An 11740-nucleotide genomic window follows, 5' to 3' on the forward strand; every position below is an offset into this window, starting at 1 on the left:
CCCGCCCTTTTTTGATCAACCAGCCAACGGGAGTATGCGAACTGGCACCGCCCCTATCAATCTACCAATGGGAAGGAGCTGTTCCCGCCCACTTAGAACTTTTGGCCAATGGGAGTACTGAGGGACGACCATCCTGGAGTGCAAGAAAAAAACCGCAAGAGGACGCGGTTGTCATGACGACGATGCTGGGAGAAGTTGAGGGGAAGAGTCTGGGGAGGTCTGAACTGGGATGGGTGAAGCCAGGGCTGATTTAAAATTAGAATTGAACTGAATCTTTTTTTTTTCTTTCTTTTTTTTTTTTCAGAGAGAGAGAGAGGGATAGACAGGGACAGACAAACAGGAACGGAGAGAGATGAGAAGCATCAATCATCAGTTTTTCATTGCGCGTTGCAACACCTTAGTTCATTGATTGCTTTCTCACATGTGCCCTGACCGCGAGCCTTCAGCAGACCGAGTAACCCCCTGCTGGAGCCAGCAACCTTGGGTTCAAGCTGGCGGGCTTTTTGCTCAAACCAGATGAGCCCACGCTCAATCTGGCGACCTCGGGGTCTCGAACCTGGGCCCTCCGCATCCCAGTCCAATGCTCCATCCACTGCGCCACCGCCTGGCCAGGCAGAATTGAACTGAATCTTGATTAATCCAAATCAAAGTGAGGTGTCCTAGACCTTAAATTATAGACATTTGTGTCCCCTTTCCCCCTCACCCTGCTTCTAGAACACAGGGCTTCTCAACTCGTAGGAAACACAGCTAAGCCTGATCTGTGGTGGCTCAGTAGAGGGACCGTTGACCTGGAGTGCTGGGGTCGCCGGTTCGAGATCCTGAGTTTTCCCCGTCCCAGCACATATGGGAAGCAGCCGCTGTGAGTTGATGCTTCCTGTTCCTCCCACTTCTCTCTCTCTCCTCTCTATAAAATCAATACAATCTTTTTTTTTAAGTTATTGGAAAAAAACACAGCAAAGTGTGTGGCCAGCCAGCACTGGCACCCGGTTGTCAAATTTTCAGGAATTTTGTGACCTGGGAATTACACTCAGTCATTACTAAAAATTAAAATTTTTACTAAATTCCTAAAAATTAAATTGCAATTACATACATTAGGTTAAAATAAAGGTAATACACATTTAAAACTCATCGCTTCTTTTTTCTTTTTTTTGACAAAGACAGAGTCAGACAGAGAGATGAGAAGCATCAATTCTTCATTTCAGCATCTAGTTGTTGTTTGATTGTTTGTTCATTGATTGCTTTCTCATATGTGCCTTGACCAGGGGACTACAGCAGACCGAGTGACCCCTTGCTCAAGCCAGCGATTCTGGGCTTCAAGCCAGCGACCTCTGAGCTCAAGACAGCGATATAGGGTCATATCTGTGATCCCACACTCAAGCCAGCAACCCCGTGTTCAAGCCCAAGCCGGTGAGCCTGAGCTCAAGCCAGCAACCTCGGGATTTCTAACCTGGGTCCTCTGCGTCCCGGTCAGATGCTTTATTTACTGTGCCACAGCCTGGTCAGACCCATCACTTCTTATTTTACTATTATGATCTTAAGGTTATTTACATCTATTGTACCTACACAAAGGAAATACTATTTTAATGCAATAGTTTAAAAAATCAAATAGGTAAATTGAGACCACAAACAATCTTTGTAAAGTTTTATTAGGACCAGTGCCAGAATTAGGATAAAGCACAATGGTCCACATGCAAGGTCTGATTCTGTCTTTAGTTTTTGTATTTTGTCCATTATAGATATTTTTTGTTGCATTAACTTTTTTAAAATATCGCGTTAAAAATACTATTTATCTTGACTACTGTTTTGTTTAGGGGCGGGTTGTTTGTTTGGCTTTGCTTTAAATTTTGGGATCCTCATCCTAAAATACTATATGTTGGTATGCTAGTAGACATCTCTTTTCAACTGCATATTTGATGACTTCACATTGAGGGACTGAAATCAGCCACAACAGCAGTATTTTCACCACGGAAATGGGGAAACAACACGCTAGGGCTTCAGAGAGTTGGTAACAGCACAGCAGAGGAAGTGCTCAAGTCCTCTCCTGCCTCCAGGACTGCATTCTTTGCTTTCTTTTTTTATTTTTTAAATTTATTTACTTATTTTATTTATTTATTTATTTATTTATTTTTTGTATTTTTCTGAAGCTGGAAACGCAGAGACAGCCAGACAGACTCCCGCATGTGCCCGACCGGGATCCACCCGGCACGCCCACCAGGGGGCGATGCTCTGCCCATCCAGGGCGTCGCTCTGTCGCGACCAGAGCCACTCCAGCGCCTGAGGCAGAGGCCACAGAGCCATCCCCAGCGCCCGGGCCATCTTTGCTCCAATGGAGCTTCGGCTGCGGGAGGGGAAGAGAGAGATAGAGAGGAAGGAGAGGGGGAGGGGTGGAGAAGCAGATGGGCGCCTCTCCTGTGTGCCCTGGCCGGGAATCGAACCCGGGACTTCCGCACACCAGGCCGACACTCTACCACTGAGCCAACCGGCCAGGGCCAATTTATTTATTTTTTACAGAGACAGAGAGTGAGTCAGAGAGAGGGACAGACAGACAGGAACGGAGAGAGATGAGAAGCATCAATTATTAGTTTTTCATTGCGCGTTGCAACACCTTAGTTGTTCATTGACCGCTTTCTCACATGTGCCTTGACCGTGGGCCTTCAGCAGACCGAGTAACCCCTTGCTGGAGCCAGTGACCTTGGGCTCAAGCTGGTGGGATTTTGCTCAAACCAGATGAGCCCGCGCTCAAGCTGGCGACGTCGGGGTCTTGAACCTGGGTCTTCCGCATCCCAGTCTGACGCTCTATCCACTGCGCCATCGCCTGGTCAGGCCATTCTTTGCTTTCTTCCCACTAACATCCTCCTCCATGCCCCCCACCCCTGGAAAAATCCAGTGCATCCTTTCAACCCTAGCTGGGGATCATCCTCTTAAGTTCTGCTCCTGCCTTCCCAGCAGAATGGCCACTACAGTCTACCTGGGACTCCCACTACTTTATATTTGAGGGACCAGACAGCAGGACACTTGACAAGGTGGCTTTTGGTGTCAGATCTGCCTGGGTTTACATGTTGTCCTGTCACTTTCTGGCCAAGAGACTCTGGCCAGGTGAGAACCTGTCTGTGAGTTGGACAGAGAATTGAATGAGACACGTCTCCAGGTAAGCTCCAACATCCAACACGGGGTGCAGCATCCAAGGAGGCTCGGCTCTCTGCCTCTTCTCTTCATCAGCTCCATGATCCTTGGACAAGTCATGACCATTTCCCAAAGAGAGTAAGCAAACTCTCATTGACTCCTCACAGTCCTCAGAGGGATGAAAAAATGAAGGGATGAATGGATGGATAAACCAGCGGCTGGGAGGGTGATTTTCCCTCAGTATGTTCCGAGGATGGGTAACCCTGCCTCTGCCCTTGTGTGATCCCTGCCCCTGGAGGTTCCCTTTTGAGCACCAGCCCTTGCCCCTGCCAACCTCCAACAAAGAGCCAAGCCACCCAGGTTACTGAGTATTTATTTGGCCCTAGGAGCAGGGCAGGAGTAAGCCTGGGGAGGGGATAGGTGATCCTGTGTAGGAAATGGAGACAGTAAAATGGGATCTCTGATTGTCACAGCCAAGGGTAGGACAATGGGTGGGTTGGAGGAAGCCCAAACTGTTCCCCTCCCCCAGGGGTCATGGGGCTTCTGAGTATGTGTGGTAGGGGAGTTGGCAAGTCAGCATGATTGGCAAAATGGAGGTGAGAGGGCAGGAATGCGTCAGATGGCTGGGGTGGAGGGGGGGAGGGGGGGAGGGGAGGAGTGGGGGAGCTAGTGCCCAGAGCAGGTTTAAAGGTGGGCCTGCCTGGGGGTGGCTTTGGACAGGCATATGGGGTCAAGGGCTTTAAGGTGGGGTCATGGCGCAGGCAGTGACCTCACTCGGTCAGGGGGCCGCAGCGAGTGCCACTTGGCAATGGGACGCCGAGGGTTGGCCAGCATGTCCGCCCAGTGCCTCAGGCCAACCCCACCAGTCTCTGTCCCCACAGACACCTTCCCGATGGCCTCATTCTTGCCCAGCTTGTCATAATCCAGCACGGTCAGCTCCACCTGGACATTCTGGGATGGGCAGAAGAGGAAAAGGAGACAGGAGAGTGGGGAAGGAGGTACCTGGAGGGACTCAGGTAACATTGCTCAGAAGAACCCCTTTCTCGAAGCATCTCGGGGGGCCTCATTAGGGTCCTGGGTTCAAGGGCCCCTGAAGCGGTCTGGGAGGGTGTGGGAAGTGAGTAGGGAGATCCTGCCCTGAGACGGGGCTCTGCAGTCTTTCTTCCTTTGCCATCAGATTCCACAGGCCAGAGACCCTCAGGACTCCATTGCTAAGGGATTGTTGTGAGACTCCTTAGGGAGCTTTTGGTGTCAGATATGCCTGGTTTTACTTGTCCTGTCACTCGCTGGCCAAGAGGCCTCGGCCAAATGAGAACCTGTCTGAATTCCACAAGTTCAGGGAGAAGCCTCCTAAGTGGGGAAAGCCTCCAGGACATTTTTTTTTCTGAAGCAATAAGCAGGGAGGCAGACAAACAGACTCCCGCATGCACCCGACCAGGATCCACCCGGCATGTCCACTAGGGGGCGATGTTCTGCCTATCTGGGCCATCCCTCCCTTGCAGCAGGGGCCATTCCAGTGCCTGAAGTGGAGGCTTTGGAGCCATCCTCAGCACCTGGGCCAACTTTGCTCCAATGGAGCCTTGGCTTCAGGAGGGGAAGAGAGAGATAGAGAGAAAAGAGAGGGGGAAGGGTGGAGAAGCAGATAGGTGCTTCTCCTGTGTGCCCTGGTCGGGAATTGATTGAACCTGGGACTTCCACACACGGGGTCAACACTATGTCCCTAAGACAACCAGCCAGGGCCTGCCTCCAGGACTCTTAAATATGTGGTGGGACCTGTCCCTTATGGGTTGTAAAGTATTTTTTTCTTAGTAACCATGGCTACTGAGGGGGCGGGGCATCCTGGTCCTGCCTCTGGGGTGGGGTAACCAGCTCCTCCTAGAAGGAAATTGGAAACACAACCTGAGACTCCCCCGCCACCTCCAGACTCTGGTTTCTCGAGGTTGCTAAAGAGCCTCCCTTCCTCTAGCAACGGGGTTGCTAAGGGCCTGTGGCTGTTCTGGAGGGGCTAAGGGCAGGTCTAGCTCACCTGGACCTGGTCACAGGGCACCTCAAAGCTGAAGGCCTCGTTGTAATAGGGGTTCAGAGTGTTCTTCTTAATGGTCGTTTTCTTTTTCCGCACCTTCTTGCCGCCCTGCAGCAAGTGGACCTTGACATAGGGATCTGGGGAGAAGGAGGAGGATTCTTAGAGCCCGCCTCCTGCTTGGTGGGGGGGGATCAGATTGAGGGGAATCAGGAAACTTCTTTGGAACAACACAGAGATGCTCCGTGCATCTCACATCTCCCCTCTCCGCACCTAAGTTGAATCTATACCCTCCCATGGCAGCCTGGGCCTCCCTCTCCCCCAAGAGACCCTCACTCAGGCCCAGAAACTGTCAACCTTAGCCAGAGGACCTCCCCCCCCCCCCCCCCCCCCCCCCGTGCACCACCACCATTTCCTTTCTTCCCACGCACCTGACAGCCCTCCTACGTCCATCTTTTTCAGGTTTTTCGCCTCCAGGACAATGACAGTGAGCTTCCCGGCAGTGGGGACATAGCGAAGGGAGAAGCAGATGTCCCCTAGTTCCTCCCGCTAAAAGACAGAGAGGGACCCATCACCAGAGGCCTCCACTGGGCATCCATGCCCTCTGCGACCCCCTTCCCTACCCCTTGCTCTGGAGTTAACGCCAGGAGAGCCCTTGGCGTACCCTGCCACAGCAGTGAAAGAGCTGGAGCCCAGTAGACCGGAGACACGGGATCTGATTGGCCTAGAGTTGTGGTGGGTGGGCCCAGCCTGAGGGGGCATGGCCACGCATGCTCACCTCTACCCGTCGAACAGCCTGCAGCTCCTGCCAAGCCAGCACTGGCCTCCCCAGGTCCACGTAGCTCATGGGGACCCGTACCTCCCCGATGGCATCGTTGCGGGAGAAGCGGTCAAAGTCGTACACCGCCATGACCAGGACCCTGCCTCCCAGCTCCACGTAGGGAACCTGGGCGGGGGAGCACAGAGAGAGCACAAGGAGACAGTCAGAAAGGAAGTGGGAGCCCTGGCCGATTGGCTCAGTGGTAGAGCGTCGGTTAGCATGCAGATGTCCTGGGTTCAAATTCTGAGAGCACACAAGAAAAGCGACCATCTGCTTCTACACCCCTCCTCCCTCCTCTCTCTATCCTTTATCTTTCTCTCTCACTTCCCCTCCCGCCGCCATGGCCCGAATGGTTCAAGGAAAGTTGGTCCCAAGCGCTGAAGGTGGCTCCATGGCCTCACCTCAGGTGCTAAAATAGCTCCGTTGCCGAGCAACAGAGCAGCGGCCCAGACAGGCAGATCATAGCCTGGTAGGGGGCTTGCCGGGTGGATCCCGATCAGGGTGCATGCAAGAGTCTGTCTCTGCCTCCCTGCCTTTCATTTAATACAAAAAGAAAAAGAAAATAAAGGAAGTCGGGCACATCACATCAGGTGGAGGCAACGAGTGGGGCATTGGGCCCAGGGAACAGTTGAGGGGGTCCATGGAACCCAAATGGGACAACCAAGACCAAGGAAACAGCCCAAGGGTTAGTAGTGCCCCAAAGGGGCAACCTTGGGGCCATTGGAATAGTCTGCAGAGCTGGTAGCTGCCACCTGAGCTGTGGCTGCCTCCAGAAAAAGCTAAAGGGGTCTGTCCCCAGTGTGCCAGGTACAAAGGGACAGGCTGCCGACTGTGGGCATTGAAGCCAGGTGCTCACCTTGAAGGCAAAGGTCTCCCCAAAGTGTGGGTTCAGTGTCTGCCGATGCACCTTGGTCTCATGCCGTCTCCGCTTGTCTGGCAGCAGGTAAACCCGCACATAGGGGTCCGAAGAGCCCCCCAGATCCAAGGCTGCCAACCCCTCAGCTTGCAGGATGCCCACCAGCAGCTGTACAGTGAGGAGGGGCCACTAGTCTTAGCTTCCCTTCCCAACCCTCCTGGAACCTTCCCCTCCAAAGCCTCTCCCTCCTCTACACATACCTGGCTACTCTGGAAATCATAATCCAGTGAGTACTGCAGACGTCCAAGCTCGTGCTTCTCTGGCACCTGCGGCCCTGGCCTGGAGAGAGCCGGCTCCAGTTCTTCCACTTCTGGTTGCACCTTAGGGAGCCAGGGGCAAGGGTGGGTGACCTCTTCCCCTGAGAGTCTCATCCTCTAGACCCAGAAGCCTGGGAGACTCACACATCTCTAGATTATAACTGAGTACTTGCATGCTAAGCAGCGTCAGTGTTTGATTAGTGATGTCTGCCACAGGCAGGGAATAACCATAACACACTGTGTAATGTTTTTCAGTGTTTGATTAGTGATGTCTGTTATGGTTGGGGCTAGGTAGTGATGGGACAAGCACCCACAGTAGCCAAGAAAAAACAAGGGTCATATTATCTCACTGCCTTCAGGAAGGAGGCAGGAGATTTTTATTTCACCTGTTAGTGGATGTATTGGGCTTGTACAAATCGCTACATTGTTTTGACACCAAACTGTGTATTTGCCATTCTAAACTATAGTAGAACAGCAACATCAGAAGACTTCTTCACCTAAGCCACCAATTTTCAGAATTCAACGTGAATCAGAATTCCTCTGATTAGTGTGGCAAAATGCCTACACTTCAGAGATTCTGACTCAGCAGGTTTGGTGCAAGATTCAGAATTTGTACTTCAGCGGAGGTGCATCGTACATTGTACAATGTAGCGATCTGTACAAGCCCAATACATCCATTAACAGGTGATACAATGGCCTTTGGAAGTCACTGGCTTAAGGGATAGAAATGGAAACTGGAAACCAGAACCCTAAAGGGCATCACTGTGGGTAAGAATTATAACAGGTACTTGTTAAGAAGGGAGGAGGGGAAATACGAGTTATGGACCATGAACTTGAGACTCAGAGAGGGACTGTGAGTTCCCCAAGGCCACACAGCTGGTTGGAAACCCAGGGTTTTCTGGATCTCGGGTGAGCATCATTGCATTCTGCATTCAGAGACCTACTGCTCATCCAAGTCTTTTCATTTTCCACTCCAGTGGCTTCTTCCAACTCATGGTTCCTTCATCCTCTTAGGGCTGCCACATGACCTCCTCCCTGGTCTCCGTGCCCCAGGTCTGTCCTCCATGTAGATTCCAGAGAGTTCATCCTAACACCGATTTGACCCTGTCCCTGTCCTGCTCAAAATTTCCATGGCTCCCAATCGCCCTCATTATGTGAATATGGCTGGCTCTCCAGCCACTGCACTATAAAGCAGTGGTCCCCAACCCCCGGCCGCAGACCAATACCAGTCCATGGGCCATTTGGTACCAGTCCACAGAGGAAGAATAAATAACTTACATTATTTCTGTTTTATTTATATTTAAGTCTGAACAATGTTTTATTTTTTAAAAATGACCAGATTCACTCTGTTACATCTGTCTAAGACTCACTCTTGACGCTTGTCTCCGTCACGTGATACATTTATCCATCCCACCCTAAAGGCCGATCCGTGAAAATATTTTGACATTAAACCGGTCTGTGGCCCAAAAAAGGTTGGGGACCACTGCTCTAGAGCACAGGATAGGCCCCATCCACTGTGAAAATGACTCATCCTTCCCCAAATATGCCTGACAACCCGGATGCCAGGCACCAGCACATGCTCTCCCTAAACAAGAATGCCTTTCTTTCTGCTCTCAGTTAAGTCTGTATGTCCCCTGGGTCTCAACACAGAAGTCACCTCCACTGGGAAGCCTTCTAGGACCTTCTAGGCCATCATGTGTTTCTTCTGTGTTCCCATATGCCCAGTACTGCCTTGGATGTGGCACATACCACCTTGCATTGTGAATGTGAGTGAGCGTCTGACCTCCCCACCAAACTGGAAGATTCTTCTAGGTCTGGTCCATCGCCAGGCCCCCAGAGTCCAGTATGGAGCTGGACACACAGAGGAGATGGGGAATAAGGCAGACAGAGGAGGGAAGGGAGCAGGGGTGCAGGAAGGGGCAGGGCAGAGTCACTGGTCCAGGCCACACCTTGTCTATGTAACTCTGGCCCAACTCCTTCACTTCCTGAAGGTAGACCTGGGCTTGGGCCTGGCTCTTCTTGGCCAACCTCCTCCGACAGCGCTTCTGGTACAGACAAAAACAGCAGCCGAAGACGAGGAGGCCCGAGACCAGCACGATTGTGGCCAGGGCCCAGGGGGGCACTGCAGAGGACATGGACACAACAGACATTGAGGCCCTAGGAAGCAAGCCGTCTGGCTCAGCCCGGGTGACATGCAGAAGCTGAAATCCTGGCCTTGTTTTCCCTCCAACCCTGTCCGTTCCTTTTTCTCCCCGTGTTTTCTTTCCAACTGATCTCACCTATAAAACGATTTGATGCCTTAATCCAACCTGATACCATCTGTTTTTTTTTTTTTTTTTTTTTTTTTTTTTTTTTGCCTGTCACTTTCACCCACATTCTAATTTTCTGTTCAACTCCTAATGCTTTTAGCCCCTCCCCAGGCCTGTTTTCCTACCTTTAAGAAAAGGGACTGGTGGACCCTCCAATTCACCAATCCAAGCTCCCATTCCATTCCACGCCCCTTATTCTGGTCTCGTTTTTACGGCAAACCTGTTCTTTTTATTATTATAATTTCATTGATATTCCAGTCCAGGTTTCCGACTACGATCCCACCTAGATTTTCTATCCCGCCAAACGAGTACAACAGTCCGAATCCCGCCCCGTGAATCATTGCCGGGCTTTCCCTCTGTTCCTGCCCCAGGTCTGGCTCACCAAGACCGCGGCTGAGGCGACTCGAGTCAGGAGGCGTGTCGGACGCTGGAGGCCCCGGGGTTGGGGGCTCTGGAAACATGGCGGCGGAGTCCTACGGTCTTTTCTGCGGAGGCACCAAGCGTCCTAACCTCCCGTGCCCACCCGTGCAACCATTGAGTCCTCCTAACAACAAAAAACTGCAATTCCCATCGGCTCCCTCGGCGACCGGCCGTGTAGGAATCGGCCAGCTGCCGCGAGGCATGCTGAGGGTTGTAGTTTCAGCCTCCCCGCGACGGAGGGACCGCGCCGGGGGTGCATTCCAAGTCCTAGTTACTTCCATTTCTAAGGGACGCCCCCTTGCTCCGAGGTCCCCCAGAAATCCCGCTGATTTTTGCCTTTTCCTTGCCCCTCTCCAGGACCTGAGCAGGAAGTGGGCGAAGGCCAGCGTGGGAATCAGCACACCCGGTTGCCCAAAGCAAAGCCTGACTCCGCTGGGGCGGGGTGGGAACCACGCTGGTTGCCCCGGGAACGGCCTGTTGCCACGACAACGGGCGGGGCTTACGCGGCGAAGCTAAGTCCCCGCGGGGCTGGGCGGGTTCCGCGCTCTGTCGGGCCTAGGATCCCAGACCCAGATCCCGGGACGAGTGAGGGTGGGGAGGGCCGGCTTTGCCCGTGGGTCCAGACTTCCACAGCTGGCCTCTCCTCCACATCTGGCCCTGGCGGAGACTCAGGCTCTTCCTCTCCCACTCTTGCGGGAGTGTGAGGGGCAGGGAGGCTACCCTGCTGCTTCTGCTGGCCCCCCACTTCCTTCTCAACCTGTTATTCTCCCCTGCGCGTCTCGAGCTCTGTCTTCACACCTGTCTTCGTGAGCGCCGCGGCCTCCGCCCACCCTCGGCCGTTCCCTCGTCGGCCTCTCGCCGCTCCCGCGTGGGTCTCCCTAGCCCTCTGCCTGTTGTCTGGTCTCTGTCTCCGGGGTGGCTCACTCCCTCTACCTGCTCCTGCCTGCTCCCACCTTCCTTCCGGCTTTTTGCCCGCACACCTGTCTTCCGGCTCAGGCTCCAGCCCGCCCACTCCCCCTCTGCTGGTCCTTCCCCGGGTACCCCCGTGTCCCCCACACCCGACCTTCTAGGGATGGGAATGAAGATGGGGCTTAGGGAGGGGGTCCCCGCATCCTCCTTACCTGCTCCGCGGCTGGACAAGACCCTCCCGGGAGACACTGAGGCGCCAACCCTGACTGACGTAGGAGAGTGGCGCTGTCCTCGGTGCTGATAGCGGAGCGCGGCGGAGCGGGGGCGCGGCGGAGATGGACCGTGTGTGTGTGTGTGTGTGTGTGTGTGTGTGTGTGTGTGTGTGTGCGCGCGCGCGCGCGCTGAAGAAGAGGAAGAGATCGTGTATGGGTGTGTGTGTTGAGAGAGAGAGAGAGAGAGAGAGGAAGAGACCATGTGAGTGTCTGTGTGTGTGCGTTGAAAGAGACAGTGTATGTATATATGTATGTATGTGTGTGCATGCGTGTGTGTGTGCCGCGCATGCGTGTTCAGTTACTGGTAGGTGGAGAACCCCGTCCTGCCCCTGTTCCAGCCCCCGCCAGGAACCACCAGGGATATTCATCCTGGGCCCCCAGAATTTTCTGCCTTCTAGTCCAGACACCTGGCATCCAGCCCCCCACACACACATACACCTCCAGTATTGCTCAAAGAACCGGGTGCCACAATACCCAGTCCTAGAATCCGGGAGACCCACTCCGAAGCATTCAGATATCCAGACGCCAGTCTCAGCGTGAAAGTCTACAGCATATTACCCCCAGGCACCACCCCACCCCTAAATTCCCCTATCTCCAGGCCCAGGAGACAAGCCTCCATGTTTCTAGCTCCAGGGAACCGCATCCACATTGTTGTGGACATAAAACTCGCTACCTCCAGCCTTCTCAGTCATCC

At 53.3% G+C, this 11740-nt stretch overlaps 1 protein-coding gene across 3 annotated transcripts; it reads right to left on the bottom strand.

The window, feature by feature from the left end:
- Positions 1-3478: 3478 nt before the first annotated feature.
- On the bottom strand, positions 3479-11125 carry SYT5 (synaptotagmin 5). Of its 3 annotated transcripts, none has more exons than XM_066374498.1 (9): positions 10987-11125; positions 9828-9989; positions 9086-9258; positions 7080-7199; positions 6820-6987; positions 5922-6089; positions 5575-5692; positions 5150-5283; positions 3479-4074 (listed from the first exon to the last, which is right to left on the bottom strand). In XM_066374498.1, the coding sequence occupies exons 2-9, from the start codon at positions 9904-9906 to the stop codon at positions 3874-3876; spliced, it is 1161 nt and encodes a 386-aa protein (XP_066230595.1). In that variant the 5' UTR covers positions 9907-9989; positions 10987-11125; the 3' UTR covers positions 3479-3873. The 3 variants fall into 3 exon arrangements, with proteins under 3 accessions (XP_066230595.1, XP_066230597.1, XP_066230596.1); XM_066374500.1 differs by having other exon boundaries at positions 9828-9930; positions 10987-11114; XM_066374499.1 differs by having other exon boundaries at positions 9828-9950; positions 10987-11094.
- Between the last annotated feature and the right edge of the window lie 615 nt (positions 11126-11740).

Source organism: Saccopteryx leptura, chromosome 3, assembly GCF_036850995.1.
Source record: "Saccopteryx leptura isolate mSacLep1 chromosome 3, mSacLep1_pri_phased_curated, whole genome shotgun sequence".
Taxonomy (NCBI): Eukaryota; Metazoa; Chordata; class Mammalia; order Chiroptera; family Emballonuridae; genus Saccopteryx; species Saccopteryx leptura.